The sequence below is a fragment of the Diuraphis noxia genome, unplaced genomic scaffold, assembly GCF_037042655.1.
Source record: "Diuraphis noxia isolate RWA-SAM2 unplaced genomic scaffold, SU_Dnox_SAM2 contig0004, whole genome shotgun sequence".
Classification (NCBI taxonomy): domain Eukaryota; kingdom Metazoa; phylum Arthropoda; class Insecta; order Hemiptera; family Aphididae; genus Diuraphis; species Diuraphis noxia.
In genome coordinates this window covers 11,296,680-11,324,205 of record NW_028301714.1, presented here as the reverse complement: position 1 = coordinate 11,324,205, position 27,526 = coordinate 11,296,680, and the positions used below count along the sequence as shown (strand labels likewise).

Here is a 27,526-nt window from a genome sequence, read left to right as displayed (position 1 = left end):
TTTCAAAACTGTATGTTCATTTTTTTTTATTTGAAACATGTACCTATATAAATTTATACATATGTAACTGTTCGATCAATTGTTATAATATTTGAATTTTGTAATTGATTATAAATTTGTTAAATTAATAAAAGATAATTTTTGTATACACAAGCAATTTTAGTTTCTTCTTTTTTTCGTATTGTTAAGTGTGTAAATCAAATGGTAATGACTAAAAATCATTAAAAGGTATAATATGTCTCACGTTGTACGATATAAGGTATATAAAATAATCATCTTAGAGTGATTTACTAAATTATTCATTTTGTGACTAGATTTTATTTGCCCAAATAAAAAGAAATACGAAAAGGTTTGATGTTAAATTGGACAGTTCTACATCATCTGGAATATTTAGTTTTAATTTTTTGAGCTCTTTAAAAAAAAATAATGAATATCTTAAAACGTTAAAACTCTACCATCACTTTCTCTCTCTCTCTCTCTCTACCATATACACAAATTTAACTCGAGAATTCCTAATCAAATATTCAAAATAATACCATACTCAATGATAATACCGATTTTCTTTTCCCATGCATTTCGATAAATAGCATGACAATAGTAAGACAATAGTAGGACATCTTCCTCTTAACCTTTTATATAAAAATAATTTCAATTTAATAAAACTAAATTATTCGTAATTTAATATGCAATTATTTATTCTTTCTGTTGTCTAATTTTATCTAAATATAGAATACATTTCCAAATTTATGTTTACCTATAAAATTATAAGTGTATATTTTTTATCATTAGGTACATACTTGAAACAATTAAAATCGCTAATAATACAAAAATATAGCTAATATTATAAATTAATTAATAAATTAAAAAAATTTTGTAAATATTATATAACTTTAAATAAGTTTAAGAGTATAAAATAATTAATAATTAATAAATATATTTGGGTTTCTGTCTACGCAAAATTAAAAATTAGACAAAAAAAAATATCTTATATTAAATAAAAAAAAATTGGTAACGACGACACGTCACGATCTCGGATCTAAGACGTCCTCTCAAGCTAATAGTACGTGCGAAAATCACCACCGACTCCAATCCGTACTCGAATTATATATTACACCTACATTAGCGATTCCGTTTGAAAATTAGTTCCGTATTGTTCAGTTCCGTAAATATTTCATACTCGCATCGTAACAGTATACGCAGTAAACTACACACACACACACACACGTCTATTGTCTATGTATTTAAACTATACACGTATGTGGTATACACTATACATATCATGTATGCGTATACTCATAATATATAATACCTATATACACTATACAGGATGATTTTTAAGCATGCTCACTCTATCTGTGTGCTTAAATTATGCATATATTCAAATCATCATGTATGTAAAGTAATAATAACTATGTATATACTATATATATATATATATTTATTTATATTTATTTATAACATAGTTTATATGATGTAAACCGTAAGTTGTGACTTCTATAAGACTTCATTAATATAGGTAAATACAGTGCTGTCACGACGTGGTGGTATTATATACCTATATATGTCCTATATAGGTATCTACTACAGTAGTATATAATATAAATTAAGCGGCACTCGCGTACAACTAGACAATTGTTTATTGAATATGCCATCAGTGTACAAAAGTCGTTGGTACTAGTCCATAATACATATTTTATATTATTTTAAAATACATACAATGTGTCGTGTATGTAAGTGATTAGCAAAAAAAAAATGTGAATATTAAACACAATTGTCCCGAAAAATCCTTAACTGTAGTGAAAGTCTATCTATTTAGAGTTCGAAATATTATTGTTTTAGGTTAAATCGTGAAGTTCATATAATTAAACGTATGCATTATATTCATTAGCATTTCGAGGATTAGTGAGAGGGATGAAAGAGAAATTTCAACCCCAGGGTTCAATATTCATAATTAGCACATCCGCCGCAAACCTGAATGTCAATAATTAGAATTTTAAATGTAAAAATTGTATTTGCTGAAATTGGTATAATAAACCCACGACAGTGGTGTAGCTGAATTGCCTATCTAAAACTCCGTGTTATCGTAATTTTATTATTACTTAATACATATAACTTTACTGTAATAAGATGATTGAAAAATAGACCCAATCATGGCCGGGAATACAAAACTAAAAGTCATGTAAAAATCGTGAATTAGCATATAATTCGGTTGTTATTATGTAGCTATAAGTCTTATTATTTATTACATAGACAAAAATAGTATATACGCGTATATACTAGCTATTATACACACATAATAATATGTGCGTGTACAATACTACGATTGATGATGTGTATACAATTATATTAATAATCTTAAATATTTTAATTTAATATTTATGCACAAAATTAATTTTATAATATCCTGATAAGATGTTAAACGCATTTGCTCAATAACATATTTTTTCTAATTGTTGCTACGTCCCTATGCACATAAATGTCAACGTATTATGCAACTGATGTCTATTATGTATTATTTTTATTATGTAATGATATTATGTAGGATAAAGGTATATAAATTAAAAATATAATATATTTTCAATAATTTCATGCTACTAGCATAAGAATTGAACAATAATCGACCTTTGTTCATTTACCAGCTTATATCCAAAATATAAACATCCATCTGGTCTTGTATGAATATGTACACGTTCAAATAGTGGCGTAGCCAGGTGAGAGTTCTGAGAAGGATGCAGCCACCTAACCCCCAATCACCCCGAAATGAAAAGAAAATTTAAAAATTATTTTAATGGTCTATGAAAGTCGCTAAAAAAGTCTAGTATTTTTAAAATATAAAAATAAAAATCAATGCTGTTATTATTATCTTTTCCTACATGTTAAATTTATGGACGACGTTATGCGTATTGGATTTATTTGTTCGGTTATCAAATCAATGATTTACAAGCATAAATTTCAGGTATCGGCGGTTAAATGAAAAAAAATTATAATAATTTACTACTTCATAGTCCTTATCCTAAATTCTCGTATTAATACAAGTGTATACGCGTTCAAACAATCTATAACTTCTATAACTTATAAATAGGTACCTAATATAGGAGAGTAGTGACTGGTATCGTTTTTCGGGACACCTATAATTTGAACTCCGTATGTATTGACAAAGAATAATATAAAGATAGACAGCAATTTACTAATACAGTGTGACCAGTATAAAAGACTTATGCACTGAAAATATGATATTAACAACCGATTACGCCTTACCTATATTTGATACTTATAAAATGATTTAAATTTTCCATATCAATAAGTGGCTCAATCCCCACCGGCCACCAGTCCCCAGTGAACATCTACAGGCATTATTTTTGATTTACGTTCTGTGATAATATTATAATAGTTAGGTAGGTACATAAATTACGATTCACGAACACACGATAATATGGCAAATGTTTATATCATATATTAAGATTGTAGTACCCTGTATGGTATAGGTAACATAATATTATCCATTCTATATTGGTAACCCGCGTATACAAACAAAATGTCGATTTGTGGTATTAATTATTATACAGAGAGGGTTCCTAATTTCCTATACATATAATGTCGTGTGCTCCTGTGACCGTATTGTTGATTTAGGTCGTCCACGTAGGTTTTGCGATGCAGTCGCTACGCCAAAGGTCGATGTTTTTTTTTGTTTTTCTGAACAATTGTAAATTAAATTCATACCAACGGGCGTATACCTTTAAACGCCAAGTCCACTCTGACCGTGTCACACAACGCGATTGTTCGTTGTTTCCGCAATAATCTGTAGTCCTATGTAATATACTATAATCGGCCATGATATCTATAAATATATATATATATATATGTATATTATAGCCTATAGGATCCTCGGATGTATAATTAATGATTTTTTATTTAGCCTCTTTTTTTCTCATCGATTGGTTGTAAAAAAAAAAACTGCTTCATTGTTATTCACGTCACTCAACTGTACAATGCAATACCGTCCTACGGTATAACTTAGTCCTTATACTCCTTAGTCGATCTATAGTCCAACACGCGAATGCCATGGCACGATTCTCGATTGATTATTAAAACTATGTAATGGTAGGTATAGAAACCGTAAAGTTATCCAAAGATATTTATTATTATATATAAAAAACTTTCCTTACCTACGTTTAGGTATAGACGTAGATACTATCTTTAATATGGCTAAATTACATGTCTCAAACTAACATTTTTTTTTTTTTTTGTTAAAACCGATTTCCAATCAATTGATAGGTTGAGGCTGGTATCTGAGTACATTTTTTTTTAAAGTTTTCTTCAAAATTCCTATAGATTTTCTATTATTTCCTTGTTAACTATATTGTCTATATTGTCGTGTTTTGATCAAGGGGATAAATGCACAAAATGTTGTAAAAAAAAAATCAAGGATCTGTGATTCCGTACTAATTTCTTTTGTAACAAACAATGCCATTTAAAAACCTGAGTTTCATATCAACAAAATCGTGTAGGACTGGTTTTCAAATGAGTATATTTGGTAAGTGGTAATTATTTTAAAAACGAATGAGTTTGTTAATTAAATTATAAAACCGGAAATAATAGACTTAAAACCTTATCTGCAGTAAACTATATTGTTTTTAAAAAAACGCATGACTATTAGTCAGAGGTTAAACTGGATAAAGTGGATAGGAACACAAGGGAACTAAAGGAACTCAGTCTCCCTATAGTCACTACCTCTGATTGTGCTCGAGATGTAATACTTTAACTTATCTTCAAACGGTACACTTGTATACGCTGAGGAATTGAAGTTTAATCAAGACAATAATTTCCCCCCTGTTTAAAATAATTACTTACTATATCGAAAATGTATTGTTTTACATTTTTCAGCACCTATATTGATGACTATAATTTTTTTAATTTTATATTTTTAATCATCAAATTGATCGGTTCTATATTGCTATACGAGCATGGAAACTTATTAATTATTATATAATATTTAAATTGTTGTGCTGTGCGCCTAGTCCGATCCTTCTATTGGTAAATTTGTGGTTAACGGTCTTAGCGCGCGATATGACGAGGACGGGAGAAGGTTACCAATGGATTTATAATTTATATAAACGACGGACACGATATGCACAGCGAAATGGACACTAAAGGTATAAATACAATATACTAAACACATAAAAATAAACAATAATAATTGATGATAATTGTAAAAGCTCGCGGGCACATAAAAAACGCGCTACAGGTGTACAAGAAATATTATTAACACAATAACAATAAATAATAAACGGGCAAGTTTCATCGTAATAATATAAAAATGATATAAATGATAAACGTGTACGACCTGGTGCAGATCAACAAGGCGACTCGTCGGACGATCCAAGTCGGTGTGCGACGACTTCTTCGCGTGCACAGGACATCACGAAACGCGCAACACCCGCGACGCACGATTGACTGGCGTCCGGCAAGCGTCTGCCGAGTATACGGACAGCGCAAGTGTTGTGTGCGGTGTACAATACATGCACGAGGCGTGACGGTAAAATAAATTAAATGACCGGTGACCCGATATGATATATGGTCGTCACTGCATGTATATATATTAGTCATCAGCCGGACTGCACGGCATAGGCGATATTGGTGGTCAGACCATCATATATATCCCGGGGGTTACATCGGTTGCCACGAATAAACAGATTGCGGATAGAGGCAAGAATGACCGAAAATCCGCGGCCCGCGGTACCGTTGATCAACCGCGAGGTCTCAGCTGCACCGCAACAACAATAAGGCGCGCGCCGGCCAGTGTATAACGCCGATAACGCAACGCGTCGCCTGACTTGAGCAGAACGGCGACTTATAACGAACGTAAATAATATTGAACGGCCACGACCGCGACTTAAGATAGTGCCTACTATCTTGGCCACGACTTAAGAAAACTCGCGCGCGGCCGTGCACGCGGCGCGTCGGGCTCGACGGTCAGAAAAAAATTTAAAAAATCTTACCAGGCAAGAGCCTACGGAATGTACACCCAGTGGCCACCACACAGTTCGGCACTGGACGAAAGAGAGGAGGGGGTAAGTCGCCTCACTGCAGGCTTTCTGCGTCCGGTGCGCCGCTGAGAAGAAATATTCCGAAACTTTGGTGGCGATGGCGTGTGAAAACGCGTCCGTGTTCTAACACGTGCAACGTACCGAAAAGTCATACAAGAGATATATATATATAATAGCTTATACTTTATGTTCCCGTCGATAGTTTTATAAATTATATTATTCAACTTTTTCAACTCAAAATAGGCATGTTTAAAAAAAACTATTTTGTCAAATCATGTCCAAAGAAGAAAGAAAAATATTATATTATATTTTTATTTCTATAAGTATACATATTTATACCAATTATTCAATCGAATTAAAATAGGTTAAATTAATAAGTGTTAAATTCTATGTAGGTATGGGTATTTTTTGCTGCCTATATATTAACAATACCAATTTTACCAACTAATATTTTGAGAAAAAAACGTTTGGTCCGACAAATTAATAAACTGTTGTAGCCTACAACTTGTAGGTAAGAAAAAACATTGCATGGAATGAATGCTCAAAATAAAATATGTATTACAGTTCCCCTTGCCATTTTGTAACACGCGAACCGCTGCTATCGGATGAGTGGTTTCGGAGACCGTCATCGACATCAAAGTTCAGCATTTTCACATTTATATTTTATTGCTCATATTAAAACATATTTTCTACTTGGATTATTGTACGACATAAGAAAATTGTAGAGGGTCAAAATAGTACCTATAATCACGCAATGAAGCAACTGAATAGTTTCAACTACCCCCAATTAAGTATAATATAATTATGGTATAGGCAACGACTGTTTTTTTATCAATGGCGCGTGTGTACAGGGTAGGCTGACTATAGGTCCGCACGCCTGACTAATTTGTATTTGTCTGTTTGGGTTTTTTTTTCACAATAATTTTTTATTGTGAACATTTTACAAGTAAAAATATTATTATTAATATTAAATGGGCGAATGTCCTTAACTCTATAAATAAATATTATTTTTAATTTTTGTTAATTTTTTAGTTGTTTTAAGTCTCTAAAAGTCTATAAAGAATTAAGACTAAAGTCATATTTCCTAGTAATATTATTACTCTAAGAATTTAATCAATATTGTTAAAAATTATTTAAAAATATAAACAATGTTACTAAGAGGATAACAGACAAAATTGGAAACCCAGAAATTCACTATCCGTGTCCCATGTGACGACCATGTGATAGGACAAAATATCTCCCTTAATAATTGTAAACAAACACACTAAAGAAAAAAAGGGCCTACCCAATTATTTTGTGCTGGAGACGCCACTGTAATTTACCTACATGATTTACGGTGTTAGTGTATTAGTAATGTCTATAATGGTAATATTATTAACTTCATATACGATTAGAACGTGATCAAAATATCGCGGTTAAATTTCATTTTGATATCTTACTATAAAATATAATACCTACTTACGAAAAATTCAATTCTTAACGAGATTTCAAGTGACGTCTAGGTGGAGAGATGATTGCAGTCTTTTAGTTGGTTTCTATTCCTGTACGCTACATCAATGCCCACAACTTTTCTATTTTTTATGACGGACATATCTGCAATATAATAATAGGCGTGATAAATAACAAAAATATGTTTGACTATGAATAACTACATAATCTCATCGCCTAAAATACGGCAATAATAATATTTAAATATAGTTTATTAATTTATTATACACAAATTGTATCCCTTTACTTCGTCGTACATTGGAATAATGGAATACCTCCAATATCGGCATACCTACCACAACATTCCGATGCAACTATACGACGATAATGACATCAGTCATAAACGGAAGAATTTTTCGTTTACCAAGTTGGTCGGCCACGTCCTTCGCAGGATGACGATCCATTATTACTGGTCACCGTAAGGACATCGATAATCATACGGCAGAATATCTATCAGCGGAATCAACGGTAGAGCAATCAATCAAGGTACGGCGGACGTCTCAGATTAGTCGTGGTCAAACAGCTATAATAGTGTTATCAGAGACGTCCACCGAATCTGCGATTTCTGCACCGTTGATTCCGAAAAACTGATAGTGAGAGTTGATCGAACATCGCCTCCTACTTAAAAAACAGCCAAACCCTTTCCAAGAGTTGTACCCCATCTGGCCCACGACTCGTTGTTCGGAATCAACGGTTCCGTCAGTTTGAAAAAAATAAAATATTTTAAATATACGTATCCGAAAGAACATTTGAATAAAATCTTCCCAAAATGATGTGTTTATAAATTCGGTAAAACTCATTAGCGGTTGAATAAGTACAGAAAAAATAATAATATATAGGTTGGTAGCGATATATGACTGACAACTGCCCACAGCTCAGTATGGCAGTAGGTACTAGGTACCCACTACTCACCAATTCACAAATTTATCGTCTGTAATAATTATCCCAAAAATCCTTGGTCACAGCATGATGGTGACTTAAGTCAACAGCATTTTCATTAATTCTATCATTATCCATTATTATAGTAATAATTTAAATTTCTCATAAGGTTTTACTATTAAATAAACAATAACAACTTATAACTCAATCATTTTAATAATTTCACTCATATTTTGTAAAACATTGTATCTAAAAGTTACATTTTAGATTTAGGTGTACGTACATAATATTTTAATATTTTTCCTAACTCAAACAATACAAAATTATTCTGAAAAAAAAAAATTAAGAATCCAAATTGTATTTTTCCCCTATCGCCCTTTGATTGAAAAATCTTGGGTACGTCACTGAAAAAAGTGGTATAACAGTACAACAAATTTAAATAATGGAAGGTATGTTTATCAATCAGACTATTGAAATCTTTCAATTCTTCAATTAAAATTTTTTGTTTTTACATAAAATGTATCACAAAAATATGATATATTTGAAAACGTTTCTATCTAATATCTGTAATACACTGTACATGTAGTGTATTACTATACACTATGTTACAGATATATTTAAACATATTATAGTCTTACAAAACATGACAAATAAATATCATAAACAAAACTTTTTAACAATAATTATTATACAGTAGTCTATAAATTTAAACAATTATGGCAAAATTTGTATGATGTATTATAATTTATAGTATTATGTAACATTCAAAATGTAAATGTATAAAATTATATTTTTAGACTAGATTAAATAGTTTAGATGTGTTTTCATAGTTTTGAGTATATAAAAAATATATTCTTAGATCTTACTCTTGATAATAATTAAGATAAAAATACAATACATTTTTACTTATTGTCATTAACCTTAATAAAATGGCAAATATTAATCTTGATTAATCAATTGTTAATTGATATCTCCCATATAAAAAAAAGTAAAAACATCAAATCTTATGTACTAACAGACAAATTAACAAACCCCAACAATTTAAATATTGTGAACACAAAGAAAAAATTATATCTCAAAAAAAATATATATATAAATATATTATATAATATAAAACATAAATATTTTAAATGTTTATTGACAAACTAAAATAACCAATTAATAATTTTTCAACTAAAAAAAAAACAAAACAATATTAATAATTATTACAAAAAATGTGTGCGTATTATTCATTTTGGAATGTAAAAATTTCCAACAAAAATATTTTTTTCTACTAAATGATTTAATAAAAATAACAATATTTAAATGATCCTAATTTTTCATCCTAATTTTAAAATTTGAGTAGTAAAAAATCATTTAAAAAGTTTAGTTGACGGAGTATTGATTAATTTATCGATAATTAAGTAAAATATATATGCAGTAAACTGTAACCATCTATCAGAAATAATTAGACACTGTACTTTTTCTTTTAATAATATTTTTATATAGTTGTTCATATTTTTGAAGAAGTAACTCAGGGCCATACTTTTTTGAAGAGATCCATAAATGAATCATAAATCATGAAAGTAATGCCAACGTCCAAACATACTCTGCTAAGCCGTGGCACAGTTCCTTTGTAAAACCTAAACGAAAGTATAATATCACTTATAAATGGAAAATCATTATTATTTTTATTTTTTTTTTTAATATTAACTCTTGTATCTAAATTAAGTTGAGATGTAAATAAAAAAAAATGTTAATCATAATTAAAATAATTCTTACGCTGTGGGTCCTTCTTTTTTCCATATTTGAACCATACAATCAACTGTGCTCTTGTACTTATGTGCTTCTAGTCCTTGCATGCGTGTCTTAACCACATCTAATGGTGTATTACCGTAAACACTAGCGGCACCTGCTGCCATACCAAAAACTCCAACTAATAGTTTTGGTACTGGTTTGTTAGGATCATCGCCCTTGTAGAGATTTTTTAATGCACCCATTACATAAAATCGAATTGCTTGGTTAGTACCTTGTTTCAATATAGTTGGCATCAATCCTTGATAAACACCACTAATACCTATAAAATATTATTGTTTTGTGAAAAGTTTAAATTTAAATTTTGATAATAATACAAATACTAACAGTAAAAGCTCAACACTTAATACTCTAATACCATATATGCACTTAATAAAGCATAAATATGCTCTCAACATGTGAAATGAAAAAAATTAATTTAGCCTTAAATCATAGAACATAATGTAAAGAAAAAAATATGTTAAACAGTTTTATTGGGACATGTAATAATGGCTATATTAGTCAAAATTACTTTTTAAGTTGTAAATTAAAATACTATTAGAAATAACTAATAACTAATAAGGATAAAAATGTCAACTATAAATTAGAATTATTCTTAGAACAAAAAATGTATGTTATAATAACTATAATAATATAAATATATTACACATGGATGTATAAGAGTTAAAAACAATATGCAACCATGATGTAAGATCTGTACTATTTTTAAAGTTAATATTTAAGTTGTTTTGTGTCATATCAGACATATACATTATACAATATGCCTAAATTTTATTTTACTTATAATTTCATTTCCTACAACTATAAGGTATATAGTAATAAACATGATAAATCCAAAAGAATATATAAAATTGAGTTAATACATTAGCTTTTGAATCTTATGTATATAATATAATGGTTTAACAAAAAAATCATTACATTTATAACAACATAAAAATAGAAAGTGCTAAAGAGTTAAATATTTAAATTTAAAGACGTAGATTAAATAATTAAATGTGAAATCTTCTTCCATAACCCAACCCTTTCATATGAAAACATACCCAATGTCTAATAATAAGATATGTGATTGATTTAATTTATTATGGAGTTATTAGAGACAAAGAATTAAATAAGTAAGAATAGTAACACTTAACATTCAAAGCTTATTATTCCCATCACAAGAGTATAACTGAAAAATAAGTAAGCGTTGAACAATTTGTTTTTTTTAAATGATAAATGTCATTATATAATTTATTAACAATTAAACACTTACAATTGTAAGAAAAATGTACTTATTGAACAAAAAAGTTACTCTTTTTATATATAAATTAAAATTTCATAATTCATTTTGAATTTTAAATTTTACTTCAATAAAGTTAAATTAATTGTTTTTATAACTAATAATAATCATTTTTTTTTTGTTCCAACCAACATTGCTAAGGTTTATAAATAGCATTTCACATATATTAATGAACATCTTACAAATTCAGTTGGCACTTAAAAACTGTCAAGCTTTTTTAGCTTGTTGTTCTTTGAACAGTTAAAAATGAAACACATATTTAATTGGAATGCATGGACAGTGGGAAGAATAGGCAGAGTATAGATGGTGACAAATATATGTGCAAAGTGCAATATAACTTTGTATAAATTGAAATAAAACAATACTATTAACATAGAATAATTTATCCTTTGATTATAGTATTATTATGCATATTAATTTAAGCACATAAATATTACAGTTTCACATAATTTTGTTTCGTTAATAACCTTGTTCTTTGATGATAATACTGGTCCCGTGGAAAAAACCTTTGAACCTTGGTTTTTCTAACCGTTGATCATTGATAAACTTCACCTTCACGGTTTCCATTGGGGTGACGGCAAGTATGGCTTCAGATACACCAGCACCAAGACCACACAGGACTCTTTGAGTAGCTGTTAATTCTCCACTGCCTCCTGAAATCTGAGTGCTGAGAGCTTCAAATGCACCAAACCTATTATGGAATTGTTTTGTTAAAATACATTGTAGTAATAACTGTAAAAAAATTTTTTTAATTTACCTAACAGCTGATTTTGGAATGGATCCATAAAGTAACACACTAAGTCCACGATATAGACCAAATATACCATGGCTTTTCACAGTCTTTTTAACACAATCCAAAATACCATTATATTTTCTAGCACCAGCTTTTTCATCAAGTTGAATTTGTGTTTTTACATATTCAGTTGGATAAGTAATACATATTTCTATACCTCCAGTAATTCCACCTAAAAATAAATAATTTAATTAAAAAAAAAGAAACATTAAAATGTAATAATCTAAAGATCAATGATTTAAAATAAAGTAAAATAATAGCAGTTTACAAATTGATAATTTAAGAGTAAGTTTTATATTGGAGAATAATTGTATAACACTCATCATCCAACAAATAATTTTGTTGATATACTTAAAAATGCCTAATGGCTAATTCCAACTACAAACTTGAGATAAAAAAGGTTATATTTTAAATTTATAAATTAATATATGATAAAGTCAAATTAATCTTGATTTTTTAAACAATCGATTATATGTCAGAACAATAAGAATTGTTTGAACTAAGTTTTTACTTAAAACTAGCATAAACATTTTCAAAAAAAAAAAACCAGTTGTAAATCTAAATCTCGATTTCTCTTTAAACTATAAAATATAAATTGCTAACTTTAAGAATAAAATATTACTTAGCTATAGTTGAAATTAAACATTTTAGGTACTAATAATATATACAATAATACTATTGACAATTAAAAAACTGGTTAAACATTAAGAACATATTTTTATTTCAAAATTGTTTTTAAAAATATTGAATTCATTAATTTATTTAATCAAGACAAAAATTATTTTACCTAATAAATACCAAATTTGATATTATTTTTTTTTGCATAGTAGAAACTGACCTTAAAAGTTTATGTCAAGGTTAAACTCAAAAATAATAGTGAATTTTATTATGCTATTTCTATGTACTATTTTTACATTTATTTATAATATACTGTTCAGTCTAATTATTTTGATGCCATACAGGTATATATTTTGTTATAGTAAGTAGTAATTAAATAAACCTATGTTCGAGATAATTTTTTTTAAGCAATTAAATTTTTTTTTATAACTGAAATATGAAACTTTCTATGGTTTTTTGTTTTCATCAGATATATTACCATTAGTACTTTATGACTATACATATTTAGGTGTATTAATTTTTGTGCTAAAATAGTTTTCAATTTTTTGTACAACAAAATTAGGAATTCAATATTACCCACATAAATCAGGTACCTAATTACAAATTCAATATCAGCTAAGAATGAATTAGGTAATGAAATATATGAAATAGAATTCAAGGTCAAAAAGTATATGCTCCCATTGCTCCCAATGACCTTTGTAAGGACTTTATAGTTATAACTATAATATGATGCTTATCTAGAATCTCTATTTTAAATGTTCAAAGCTTTATCTAAATTCTATATAAAACATAGATATTAATCAAACATGTATGATAATAATTCAAAAGTAAAAAAAAAATAGTATTAAGTAAGCACACTAATTTAGAAAAATATAAATATAACTATCCAATAATATAAAACAGAAATTAATATTTTTTTCAGTTTATTAACTAAAGATAACATAACAGAAAATAACTTATATTTGTTTTCCATAAAATGTATATTCTACAATAGTTTGATAATTAAAGGCATGTCGCATGTCACAGTCAAATCAACACATGTTATCTTTGTTTCTAAAACCCAACAACAGTAATGTAATAAAATATATGTTAATCTAAAGCAGAGATTTTAAGCTTTAGATAGGTTAGGTAATAACAATCTCTATCCTACTATGAAATAATATAAGGAAATATTGCAAATATAAGATGTAATGTTTAAATTTCACTAAATGACATTATGTCAGTAATATGTTCTGATATTAGTCGTAAAATCTACTGTTTTAGTTTTACATAGAATAAAACTACTATAGTACAGTATAAATAACAAAAAATACAAATAACAAATATATTTTAATTTTAATTTTTTTATGACACCTTTGTGACAAGTGGATTAATTACAAATTAAATATAACTAAATATGAACAATTAAATGAAGTACCTAATGGAAATTATTGATATCATACTGTAACTATTAATAGCCACAACTAATTAATACCAAGGAGTTAATATTATTTCATTGTTTAGTTTTATAGTCAATCATTTTATGGTTTTGTTGTAGGTGTATAAGTATCTATTTCTATATATTAAATAATATATTTTTATAATAACTATTATTACTTGTCAGCATTCTTAATACTACCTATTTATGACTAACTTTAATTAAGTGATAAAATAACGAAATAATTTTACTAAAACATTAAAACAACAAATATCTAGGTAAAAAACACACAATTCAAATGCATGATATTCTAACAGTTATATCATTAGTTCATTACATATTTAAACAAAATCTAAAGCAGTATGATTAATAAGGGGAATGATTAATAAAATATTAAGAACTTGTTTTAAAATATATATATATATATATATATATATATGTGTATATATATATAATTATTAATTACACGCAGACATGTAAAAGCATCAAAATTGTAGAAACACTTCATTAATGGATGACACTGTCTATGAATATTTAAAAGTTACAAAAAGAACTTAAATAAATGTAAATTTTACTTTTTTGTAAATAGTAAAATGGCAACTAATAATGGTTTAACTTTCACTCTATTTCATTAATTTTATACAATGCCATTATCTAACCTTACTTGCACTTGTATATGATTATAAATAACTAATAATAATTATGTATAATAGATATTATATTTTATTTTACCAACATTTCATTTTTTCAGAATAAACATTATGTATAATGTATCCAGTGTCTCTGAAGCACTTCAATTAGATATTTTAAGTTTTAAGCAAACATATGAAAATGATAATTTCTCAAGCTTCGGAGTATGAAATATAAAACTATTGACAGATGGTTAATAAACAAAATTAAATCATAGTATAAATCAATAATATTTAAATCATAGTAAGTAGCTACACTTTTTAATAGATTTGATAAATTATAAATTAAAGGTACTTATGATATATTATTATATAATTATTTATTTAAAATACCCATAGCTATAAGGTACAATATTAGCAGTACTGTTTAAATAACATCTTACCAGCAACGATCCCCTTCAAGCCCTTGTTGGATCCACCAGCTGGTGCAGCAGCTCCATACGTTGTCATCCATGGTCGGTAAAATGGACTCACGAATTTGTTTTTTCCGTCCATTACGTTTATGGCAATAATATATAATTTAATGTGTAAAAATTAATATTTATAATTACAAAAAGTGTAGGTACCGATAATAATTTATTGTATTATTGTGTTTTTGAAATAATTGTAGATGAATAAAAATTAAAAATAATAATTATAAAAAATAATTGCTAAATTGTTGAATAGCTAATAAATAAAAATCCGACGATCGAGGAGACGACTATAACCATGCTACCTTCAGCTACGACTATTCCATAGTTTCTGTTTCTACAATAATATTCTAGTCGTGGTTTGCCATTAGCACATTAGCCAACCCGGCCAACACCAGTGTGTGTGTGTTTGTGTGTTGGTTATCTCGGGTGAAAACTGAAAACGTTTGTAAAATGTTGATAACAGCCGACCGAACAGCTGTGCGCTGGCCTCCTCACAGTCCTCCCACTGGCTCCGGGCTCGCAATGTTACTGGAAAAGCTGCACGTGTCTATAACCACATAGACTAAATTATTATAATTTTTTTTTAATATGTCTATGGACTGAACCTACCGAAGTACCGACAATCCCGCGTGTGAGATGTTGTGTGGTTGTGTCCGTCTTACAAACTTATAACAAGTCAAAAACTATTTTTATGCTGGAAAAAACCATCGCTCCTAAGCTAACAACCAAATTTTCACATCATCGTTTAGACTTTTTCCATATCGAAAAAAAATATATAAAACGAATACGAAAAAAGTTCTTATTCTTTAAAAATTCATTATTTCAAATCTTTTTTTATTTAATTTAATTTTAAATCAAACTATCAAACAATCTGCAATTTTAATTTTCAATAAGTATGAATGCTGATATATATGTATATATATTATATACAAATATATTAATTTTAACATGAGACGCGAGGAAAAAGAAGCCACCCAATAGCGACACTTTATTTGTTTAATTTATAGGACTTTTTTTTTTTATTGTGCCTTATTAGGTCACGATACTATTTTATATTCTCGCTTTACCATCATCATTACAAACTTGAAAAACTTTTTTTCCTATTTATAATATCGAAAAAAAATAATGATGTTGCACTTGCAAATTTTGTCATTTTTCTTTTTGGAAAATTATTTAATTATCTCAACCTCACTTAGTGGTTCTCTCGTTTATTTAGTAAAAAATTTTGTTTATCTATAAACCATATAAATTAGTTTTATAAAAAGCAAAATTATTCTGCTTACCAATATGAAATGTTTATAATTCTATATTATGATTTATATTTCTGTACTCAATTCGGATAAATGAAAACCTAATAGTAAATAAATAAATAATATAAAAATAGTAAATATTAAATAATAATGAAAAAGAATTGTTTTTTTTTTTTTTAAACATATTTATTTTAATTTGTACGATCTGTAACAGAAATTTACAATAAGCGCAATGGAGGCCGGAGGGTTATATTATAGTAGGACGTGGTTAGCTTGGTCGAAGAAGATAATAGTAATAGCACTTCATGGCGAGATAGTTACAAAAAGAATAGTAAAATATAATTAAATTATTTTCAAAAATGTTCATTTTGAAATAACTTTGTACCTAGACACATTCCGTTCATGTATCGTTTATTTACCAACTTAACAATTTATACAAAATTGGGGACCGTACCTACCTTATACGCCTAGTTCAAATTATGTAAAAAAATTAATATTTTTAATAACGTTGACAGTTTTCGATGATGATGAATGCCTAGTATCAAAATACCTTAATCCTCGATATATAATATGTATAATGTAGGTATAAATATATAATCAAAGTAATGCAAGACAATATTGCTGTTCGGCCAATAACCCATTGGAAGGGATTATAGGTTAGGTTAATAGTTATACTTAATACTTGTTATAGTTTATACTAACATAAAAATCGTACAATCGGGTTAAATTAATTTTCACGAATAAAGAAATTTGGGGCCTTACTTGCTTATCCTGTGTGCTACCTACACTGGGTATTGAGTAACTACACGTCTACACTACCAACTCTGTTGATGGTTTGATGGTCATAAACGAGGAAAACCACTTAATGACGTCTTAATACCTACCAAATTATTGTATATATATATATATATATAGGTACTCAATATTTACAACAAAACACAATCAGTATATTATACATGTATACAACTAGTATGCAACGAATATCGGAGTGTAATAAAGGTTGTTTGACCTCCAAATAACCACATAATCCTGTTTACTAATATTATGTACCAGGGCCTAAAATACATCTAATTTCAGGGGACACACTTATTAATTTAACTGTTGACTTTGAACTTTGACACATTTTTATAGCAAAAAAAAACCTGTGTAAGTTGTAACTTCCAAAACCCCCCTTCTTTTATGTACCACTTATTACCTTACACATTAATAATATTTATATGATATTGTTACTAAAAATACAGAAAATAAATACAAGTATAATTTAAAAATATTTTATTATAGTAATATACTAATATGTAACAACTTAAAATGAATAACACTTATTATAATCATCAGTTGGTTGCTTTAGTCGATCAGCTTTAGCTTCAGGAAAAACACCTTGATACCACTCTTGGTTGGTCGCTTTTTCATGCACCTTACTATGCCGTTGTTTTTCGTTCAACCATAACAATACAGCTTCCTTTGGATTGTATTCTGATACGGATGGCATATTTAATTTGACGTACAAACAATCCTTAATAGTATTCGGTGACAAGGAAGATCGACCTGACGTTTTTAAAACATTATAATAAGAAATTAACCTTTCCACATCGGCTGAGTGGGGTTTAGCAGCCAACAGTCTTCCCTGCAAAAAATACTTTAACTTAGAATAGTTGTTTTGTATTTTATAGTTTAAATGTATAAATGTGATTAAAAAAATAATAAATAACAATAAAAAATATATTTAATATTAGGTAAATCAATATACCACTTGATACATACCACTGATATACTTAATGGTTTCCAAGCTTCATTTAACAATAATAACTTTAACAATTGTATAGACATTTTCTTTTCTGCAACTTCTGATGTGTAAGACGCTTCTCTGTAGCTAGTGACAAAGTCAACTAAATTAATATCTGGACAAATCATTTTATGGCATTCATTAAGTTCCGAATCTGTCACTGTATTGCTTAAGCGTTCCAACGGTTTAAATGCCTTCCATTCTTCAGCATCTAGTCGATCAGCTAAAAATGTTTTAATATGTTCCAATGTATCATTTCGTACAGCAGAAAATGAACGGGTATCAGAGACGAATAAATGATGGGACTTTCTTCGGGAATTTTTTTTTTTTTTCATATAACTGTATGTCTTTTAACATAATATTTGAGTGATTATTTTCTGGTTCAACATCAATTGTTTTAATTTCATTTTCTAATATACTTTCCCATCCACCGAGTAAATGATGTTCTCTTAGATTTTCAATAGAATGTATTAATATATTTCTTTTCTCAGCTATATCATATATAAGAACATCATCTGATTGGATTTGTTTCTGAAAACGTGAATACAAATAACCCAAGTCGATAAAAAAACACAACAGTTTTAATTTGTTAACATCAGTTAAATTTTTTAAAAAGCCTTCAGCCTTTGTTTTATTATCTTTATCATGTTTTTTTAAAATAAAGTATTTAACAAGGATTCTCCAATTCCTTAATATGTTCAGTAATAAATTATAAGTAAACTCTGTCCACCTGACATCAAAATACTTAGGAAGTGTGTACATAGTTTTTTGTTCATCTAGAGCAACTTGTTTCAATTCATTAGTTCTTAGTCCCGATTGGTGAAAGTAGGATGAAATCGAAGAGCATATTTGAATAAGTTTATTTAATTCACCTACTTCAGAAGTTAGTTTTTCCCAAGCTAATGCACTCCTATGAACTGCACACCAAATTTTGATAAATGGACCAGTATTATTAAACATTTTGTTTCTTTCTTGTTCAAAAATAGACCATAAGCCATTTTTCTTACCTATATTAACGCTAGCTCCATCGGTTACAATAGATGAAACTAATGGTAAAACTTCATTCCAATCAACAAATCGTTCAACAGAATTTTTTATGGCTTCATAATACCCAATAGCACCTTTCTGAGTAGGTTCTTCAAAGCCCATAAACATTGTTTCAGAATCACCATTCTCCAGCACAATTTTGAACAAAACATGAATATTGTCTATTTGGTTTCTGTCTACAGAACCATCCACTCGAAGAGAAATTGCAATACACAATTTAAGTTTGGACTTGAGATTTGGAATATCTGCTTGTACAATATGCCTTAGAAGGACTGAATGTGTTCCAGGATTTATATATTGTAGGTCACCTTCTTTTGGTTTGTACGGTTGAAATTGCTTTTCTGGGTCCAACTGGTTGCAAATAAGACTCACCACTTCCCTGGAAGGCCATGACCATGCGCTTAAAGTTCCACGTTTAGAATCATTAAAAACTGTTACTAATAGTTTACTAATTTTTAACGCAAGAACTTTGTTTTGTTTTAATATTAGTTTATTGAGTGGAGCAGTATTGTGTTTCTCAGAAACAGATAATTTTGACAATTGGTCAACTTTTACACATTCTTTATGCATATGTGATTCAATATGTTTTTTTAATCTGGATGCTCGAGGCGCACAACCACTTTCAGAACAGACAGGTGGCAAATGATTTTTTTTCTTACATAACAATAAAGCAGTATTTGATTGTCTGTAACAAATAATACACCTAACCATCTTTCTACCCTTTGTAACTGGTAACTTTTCAAAACATGGATCTAATATAAATTGTTGTTTTTCTACTAATTGGGTGATATTATCACCAGGCTCATCATCAATTTCTTCATATAATGGCTTAGATTCACAAATTTTTGATGAACTTGATACTTCACTAACAACTCTATTTGGTAAACTTTGGTGAAAAACAGTGGGTTCATTAGCACACAATCCAACTACAAAATACAATGAAAACTCAAATCAGGACTTAAATAAATTAGTCATTATTATGTGTGTAGATCCTTTAGCCAGTTATATATTTTATTAAACAAGACAAAATAACTAGTCAATTCTTTAAAATCCAATTTGTAATAAATAATAAATTATAATACCTAACTTTAATTTTTTTAAATATTTCAACATATTTTAGGCTTCAAATAAATACATATTACATATTAAAATACATTTAGGTATATAATATGCTGTAGAGTTATACCTAATATACTAAATTATATATCACTATAGGCATAATAGAATATTATAACTTAATGTGCTATAAAATAGAAATTACAATGCTCTTACTAGTTATTTTTTTAGTAGGTTACAGTACACACTACCTACACAATATTGAATTAATATGAACTTACTTTGTATTGAAACATTATCAGTTTTTCTTTTTTTTATAACATATTTGTCCATAATAATATAGTATAGAAATAAAATAGGTAATTAGGTTCAAAATGCTAAATAGGCTAGAGTAGTTCAGTAAATAAAAATATTAAATTATTAACAATACTAGTTGATACTAACTATCGTCTATTATAATAATGAATAATGATTAATATTATTACTATCAGAATTCAGAATCACTAATACCATAATAATATTATGTTGTTCAACAATTTTAAAATACCCACATAGTATATTTATAGACAAAATCCCACGTTTGAAACAAGAATTTTGTGGAACAAAAGTCCATAGGAACTAGGCACATGTGTTTTGTGGAACAATGTGTAATGACCAGCCAAAGTGTATGATATCAGATATAAATGCTTATCACTCGATATTTGTATAAAATTGATAATAATTATTCTCAATTTATTTTGAAATGAAGTTATAACAAAATTGTGTTGAAATTATTCCTAAATTGTTATTATTACGTCTTAATTCCGCAATCAAAACTAAAAACGTGTTATAAAACTTGGGACACACATTTGTCATTCAGGGGACACACTTTGATTTTCAGGGGACACAATGTGTGTCAGGGGACACAGTATTTTAGGCCCTGTTATGTACGATATACCTGTATTCGTAGGTATTAGGCATAGTAGGTTAACTGGTTAAATATTAAAAAATGGTACCTGGCACCCTAGCTATTAAACGTATTGCAATGTTATTATAGTCTATTACCGTGTTTATATGTTATAAATTATAATAAAATACTAGCGGAATTATTTGAATTAATATTTTAAAACTCAGTACTGTGAATTTATTTAGTTACCATAATATCATACAATCACGAGAACGCGAGATAGGTACCAATATTTTGAAGGCAGTAAGATACCTGCTTATAATATAATACATGTAAAATCATTGTTGCTTTAGTCGCCAATTGACTTAATATATCTTTATTAGGAAAATTGCATTCTAAATTTCGATACCTAGGCAATCTAGATTTCTATAATTTAATATTTACATATACCAGGTAGGTACCTACCTACCTTAAAACATTACAGCGCTATAAATAATAAGTTCATTATTTCTTTTCTTAAAGACTTAAAGTGGATATAAAGATAATAATTTGTACAAAACAAAATATATTTAAAAGGAATTTATCTATACAACAAAAAAATTTAACATGATTATAAAATGTATTAATTGATCATGATAACTGCACATGATGATTGATGGGACAAAAATGTTAATAATTATATAAGTTAATTAACTTTTCGACTTAATAATACCCTGCCTTGCCTGCCTCGTATAATATGATCATAGATTAAATATATTGTAGGTATTTTTAATCAATTATATGATATCGTATTTTAATATTTATATTTTTTAATATTACTAGCCCTCCGTGCACGTAGTATAATATTAGCACAATAGTACTGCCAAGATAATATGAATCCTATACTGTCATACAGTATTATTATATTTATGTTATTATTTATGATGACGATACATTATTACCTATATTGTCATATATATTTAGCTTATCTTTATCGATGTGTATTCCATCAATATAAATAAAAGTTAGTCTGTTCCGTAGTTCTGTACCATCAACTAGCGCGTTACTCTTGTAGTTAAACCTTTTGTACCTACAAGTCGTTTATTTTTATTTATTTATTTCAAACATAACGGGTAGAGCCCAATTAGATTACAATTGTAATTATACTCTTAAGAGTACAATAAGTATATAGTTAAATTTAAATATTAATAATTGCATTTTTAATAGAACAATAAATAACAATTATTATAACAATAAGATTAGTTTAAATAAGAAATGATGGTCGTTTGCATCATACGATACATAGGATTATTACTGCCGTAGTTTGTGGAACAATTTAGGATTGAGAAGGTTCTATGAGAACGGAGTGAACGCTGTGGTACTTTAAAATTGATACAGGAGAGAAGAGTGGGCTCATCTATTGATCCGTCCAAGAGCTTACGTAAAAACTAAAAAGATAGATTAGCAGTAAGTTGCTCTTCTATCAGTTCTATCGAGCAGTGAAGTTAGGTGTAGTTCAGTGAGCACTGGGTCATGAGGGACTTGATCTATTTTAAGTACATAGGCAGCGAATGATACGAATCGTCTTTGCACACACTCTAGTTGGAGGGAGCTAGAGGTTGTCTATAGGTCCCATAGAACACAGAGCCATATTCTACAATAGATCTAACTAAGGAGCAACAAAGCACTTTTATCGAAGATTAGAGCTTGAATTTGGAAGCTATTTGCTTCACAAATCCTAGTACTTATAGAGCCCTACAACACGAAGATTCGATGTGGGAGTGAAAATCAAGACTAAGATTGTAAAGTATACCTAGGTCTTTCAACTCATGACTGATACAAGGGAAGAATCATATGTCTTGTATTGGAAGTGACAGATCGACATCTAGTGAACGACATAGTTAGAATATACAATTTTCTTAAACGTTTAGACAAATTTTAAATTATTTAACATTTTTTTTTAGTAGTTGTTGTGTTGATAAAAATTTAAGGCTCTGTCAAAACACTAGAAACTTTAATACAAGATCCCACAAGAGTTGTTATTGTAATTTATAGCAATTTAAAAATATTTAAAATGCATTCAAAATTTTTTTACAATCATTTAAATATTTAGAAATTTGCGAATCACTTAGTAGTTAAAAATGAATAAAATATTTAATGTTTATAAATGTTTAACGTTAAGGTTTAAATCTTTTTTTTTTTATTATTATGAAAAATAGTGTATTTACGATCTATACAAGGTATAATAAGTAAATTTGATGACAAAATAACAAAATAACATTAAATACAGAAAAGGAAGGCTCCCAGTAGTGCCACCTGACAAGAACTTAGGATTTTAATTTTTAGTATTTTCTCCTTAGTTGATTTTTTTATTAGGCATTGAGCAGAACTCTAGGCTATTGCCTTTTTAGCCTGGTTTAAATCTTAAATTTTAAAATAGAATATTTACAATCTGTAACACGAGTACAATTATGGCAAATGGGATTTTTTTTTACAAAATATTTACAGATATACTATGAGGAGGGAGGCTGTCCAGTGTCATGCATCACTGTTGTTAGGTGTTTGAAAGTTTAAATCTTTAATAATTTATAAAGTAAAAAACACAAATTATATACTTGCATAATGCATAATTTATTATTAACTTTCATTAAACTTTTCAAGTGCTTTACTTTCATATTAAAAAAAAACATGTTTAAAATATATTATTATAAAATTCATCTGAATGATTTAATATTAAATAAAAAATCAAATATTCTTATTATTTTAATTAAGAAGTGATGCTTAATACTGTTTGATATTTAAGGATTATCTGCTGGGCGTTTAGCAACCCATGCCTTAATTTGAGGTACAGCCAATACTTGTTCTTTAAGTGCTTTTAATTTTGGACGACCCTCTAATAAATCAATTTTTGCCATAAAATTCAAGTAGTCTAAAATAGCTACAAAAAATAAATCAGCCCAAGACAACTGAAAAATAAATAAATATTAATTAACATAAAATTCCTTTATTACTTATAAATATCTAATGAATATAATAATATTATAATTATTAGATATTACAAAAAAAATTGTAAAAAAATGTAATTGAAATACTAAATAGAAAATGGAAATAAAAAATATATTTGAGAAAATTGATTTTAAATTTAAGCTATATTCAATGTTTTGACATACATTTTCTATTTATAGTTGAGATAAATAATAAATAGATTTAAAAAAGTATAAGTGTAGTTACCTTTCCATTTACAAAGTATCCATTATTTTCTTCAACGGTTTTTTCAAATTTATCCATATAAAATGGAATTGTTTCATTGATCAAAGGTGCATATTTTGCTTCTTTAGTTCCCTCATTTGGATCATATGCATATGCTGCAATAGCTATAAAAATAATATTTAATATAATATAATATGGACCATTAATAATTTAAACAATGTTTACTATTGTTAATAATCACTAATAGGTAATATTTACCTTGTCGTAAATCATGAATGTTATCAACAGCAATATCGATCAACAAAGATTCCCAATCATCACTTCCAGCTAATCCAGCTTTTTTGGATAAATAACGAGTAATAGCTGTGGATTGATTCAATACTTTGCCGTCAATTTCCAACACTGGTACTTTACCAAATGGCATGGCTAAGACACATAAAAAATTCTTAATACTTATGTATATATTATATAATTATCTTACTATATACATATCAAAATCACACAACTATAAACTAATGCAAAACGTCTACCACACCACCAGTATCGCCCTAGCTATGGGCCACAAACGAAGCTAGGGCCTCTGCATTTTATTCAGGATCTCATGAATCTTTTATTTGCTTGTTGTGTCAGGCCTATTGAGGGAATAGAGTCTCCGTAAAGTATTCATGGAAATATTAAACTGCACATATTTCATTCTACATAGGTCATTCTCAGAATTTTTGGGTATTAGAAGTGCATTATGGAGCATACACTTAATAATTAAGTATTTAACTGAAAATGTTATATATTTAAAGATCAAATTGATTTTCAAATTTTTATAATTGTGAATAGGTAAGCAAAGCGCTAGACTTTTTATCAAAGGGGTGAAGGATGGAGCAAATAATTATGTTTTATACACAGGCTAGGATAATACAATTTAAAAAAAGCACCTAATAAAATCTTTAAATAATTTAGATTTTAAAAACCTTACGTACACAATTATTACCTATTGTAATTAGTGCATATAGTATTTAGTGAAAATATTTGGATATTACAATATAGCAGTTAAAGATATTAAGTACCTACACATGAAGACGTGTAATTAATAAAAACTTACTAGGCTTGAGTGCAGGCCATTGTTCGCGTTCAAAACGAAAGTCTTCAAAATCAATGTTCAAGTAAGAAAGAAGGAATCTGATGGGTTCAGCCAGAGCAGTGATGTTGAAGTACGTAACTTTGTACGGCATTTTTGAAAATATATTTAATAACGATTTACTTAGCTAAAAAGAAACTTAATATTTTTAAAATTAAAGTACCTATTTGCTATTTATTAATTATTTATACTGTATTATTATATTAAATTGAAAATATTAATAGTTTAATACCACAAATGTTAATACTATATAGTAATACTGTTCTAGGATACCACAGACTGACAGTGGTTGAGTGGTCACAAGTCACAATTATTCATGACAAATAAGACTTATCTTATTTGTCATGCAATTATTCACTTCACTGTTCACTCTGTTCGAGAGTCTTCAGTAGTTCAGTGACAGACCACCCATTATTATTTTTTCTATGCAGACCAGTCAGACCACAGAATACAATAATTTGTACAGTAACATTACAGTATACGTCAACGTCAACAATGAGAAAAAATATTAGATTCTCTGATTGGTCGTGACCAAATCAGTGTACCTACATACATTCAACTAAATTATTGTTCAGATGTTATACAATATTATTGTATACTTGTATTAAGAGGACGCCACACCCGCATGTGCTGTCTTCGTCTTTCAAGTTCGTAACATGGCAAATTTTATGCTCAGCAGTTCCAATTTAGCTCCGTTAGTTCACAACTTGGAGTAAATTGACCTCTTATAAGAATTAAAGGTAACATTATTATCTAGGTTTTCACAGAGGCTTTTTTATTATATTACAATTTTGAAGTGAGTTATGAGTATTTTAAGATATACAAGCAATTCACAGTTTTAAAAATACTCATAGCTCGCTTCAAAATTTAAATATAATAAAAAAGCCTCTGTGAAAACCTAGATAATAATGTTACCTTTAATTCTTATAAGAGGTCAATTTACTTCAAGTTGTAAACTAATGGAGCTAAATTGGAACTGCTGAGCATAAAATTTGCCATGTCACGCACTTGAAAGACGAAGACAACACATGCGGGTGTGGCGTCCTCTTAAACTATTAACCGACAATCACGATGTCTGATGTAGAGAAGGTCTTTTCTACATCGTGCCGACAATAAAATCGTAATTAGCATGACAATTATTGACAACTGACAAGAGACAAGACAGATCTTATTCTAATCCAGTGGTTCTCAACGTTTTTTTTCATTCACGTACCTCTTTACCACTCACCACCATTTTACGATTCCCGGACGAAAAGTCCGGCGACAAAAAGTCCGGTATGGAAATATAGTTGGACAAAAAGTCCGGATTCATTTTTTGATTGCCGGACAAAAAGTCCGAAAATACAAAATTGTCTATTAAATTTTCATTTATAATTATAATGTACCTTATATTATATAATATTATTATGTACTATGTAGATATATAATATATAGTATACACATGTAATATTATATATGTATATATATAGTCAGTTCAAATATATAATTATTATTTATTTAAAAAATGTAATTGTAATACTTTTATTGCATTATTATCATTGTACCTACTTTTTTTTATATTTTCTTATTTCTTATTATTTCTTATACCTAAAAAAAATACTACGGAAATCCGCTATAGTTTGGTAGGTAGGTCTATATGGATCTAATGTTTATCGCAGCCGTACGTCTACAGTTTATTTACCATAATATCCTACAATCTACATGCTACAATAGCGTTATTACCACGATTATAATATAAATCTTGATAATTTCTGTTGTATTTATGT

The 27,526-nt window shown here is 28.2% G+C and overlaps 4 protein-coding genes across 4 annotated transcripts; all 4 read right to left on the bottom strand.

Annotated features, from left to right (window-relative positions):
- Positions 1-8,611: 8,611 nt before the first annotated feature.
- Positions 8,612-15,729, bottom strand: sea (mitochondrial citrate transporter scheggia). The gene is made up of 5 exons (XM_015514154.2): positions 15,388-15,729; positions 12,245-12,452; positions 11,955-12,178; positions 10,176-10,470; positions 8,612-10,036 (listed from the first exon to the last, which is right to left on the bottom strand). Exons 1-5 carry the CDS (start codon positions 15,497-15,499, stop codon positions 9,928-9,930), a joined length of 948 nt encoding a protein of 315 aa, XP_015369640.1. The 5' UTR covers positions 15,500-15,729; the 3' UTR covers positions 8,612-9,927.
- Positions 15,730-17,922: 2,193 nt separating this feature from the next.
- LOC149055704 (uncharacterized) lies at positions 17,923-18,416 on the bottom strand. Its single transcript, XM_089226472.1, has one exon. It carries the CDS (start codon positions 18,154-18,156, stop codon positions 17,971-17,973), a length of 186 nt encoding a protein of 61 aa, XP_089082598.1. The 5' UTR covers positions 18,157-18,416; the 3' UTR covers positions 17,923-17,970.
- Positions 18,417-18,603: 187 nt separating this feature from the next.
- LOC149055703 (uncharacterized) lies at positions 18,604-21,029 on the bottom strand. Its single transcript, XM_089226471.1, has 2 exons — positions 20,835-21,029; positions 18,604-20,423 (listed from the first exon to the last, which is right to left on the bottom strand). Exons 1-2 carry the CDS (start codon positions 20,884-20,886, stop codon positions 18,733-18,735), a joined length of 1,743 nt encoding a protein of 580 aa, XP_089082597.1. The 5' UTR covers positions 20,887-21,029; the 3' UTR covers positions 18,604-18,732.
- Positions 21,030-24,025: 2,996 nt separating this feature from the next.
- On the bottom strand, positions 24,026-26,175 carry LOC107165620 (glutathione S-transferase-like). Its single transcript, XM_089226717.1, has 4 exons — positions 25,725-26,175; positions 24,887-25,054; positions 24,650-24,792; positions 24,026-24,384 (listed from the first exon to the last, which is right to left on the bottom strand). Exons 1-4 carry the CDS (start codon positions 25,852-25,854, stop codon positions 24,217-24,219), a joined length of 609 nt encoding a protein of 202 aa, XP_089082843.1. The 5' UTR covers positions 25,855-26,175; the 3' UTR covers positions 24,026-24,216.
- Positions 26,176-27,526: the final 1,351 nt, after the last annotated feature.

Bases quoted from the DNA above. Each gene is read 5' to 3' on its own strand.
- LOC107165620 (XM_089226717.1), bottom strand. From the start codon at position 25,854: ATGCCGTACAAAGTTACGTACTTCAACATCACTGCTCTGGCTGAACCC. The intron at 25,055-25,724 runs GTAAGTTTTTAT...TATGTGTCTTAG, and splicing joins ATGGCCTGCACTCAAGCCTA to CCATGCCATTTGGTAAAGTA. The intron at 24,385-24,649 runs GTAACTACACTT...TTTATTTTTCAG, and splicing joins GATACTTTGTAAATGGAAAG to TTGTCTTGGGCTGATTTATT.
- LOC149055703 (XM_089226471.1), bottom strand. From the start codon at position 20,886: ATGGACAAATATGTTATAAAAAAAAGAAAAACTGATAATGTTTCAATA. The intron at 20,424-20,834 runs GTAAGTTCATAT...TGTATTTTGTAG, and splicing joins TGATAATGTTTCAATACAAA to TTGGATTGTGTGCTAATGAA.
- sea (XM_015514154.2), bottom strand. From the start codon at position 15,499: ATGGACGGAAAAAACAAATTCGTGAGTCCATTTTACCGACCATGGATG. The intron at 10,471-11,954 runs GTTATTAACGAA...AATATTTTATAG, and splicing joins TATTATCATCAAAGAACAAG to GTATTAGTGGTGTTTATCAA. The intron at 10,037-10,175 runs GTAAGAATTATT...ACTTTCGTTTAG, and splicing joins AAAAAAGAAGGACCCACAGC to GTTTTACAAAGGAACTGTGC.
- LOC149055704 (XM_089226472.1), bottom strand. From the start codon at position 18,156: ATGCCATCCGTATCAGAATACAATCCAAAGGAAGCTGTATTGTTATGG.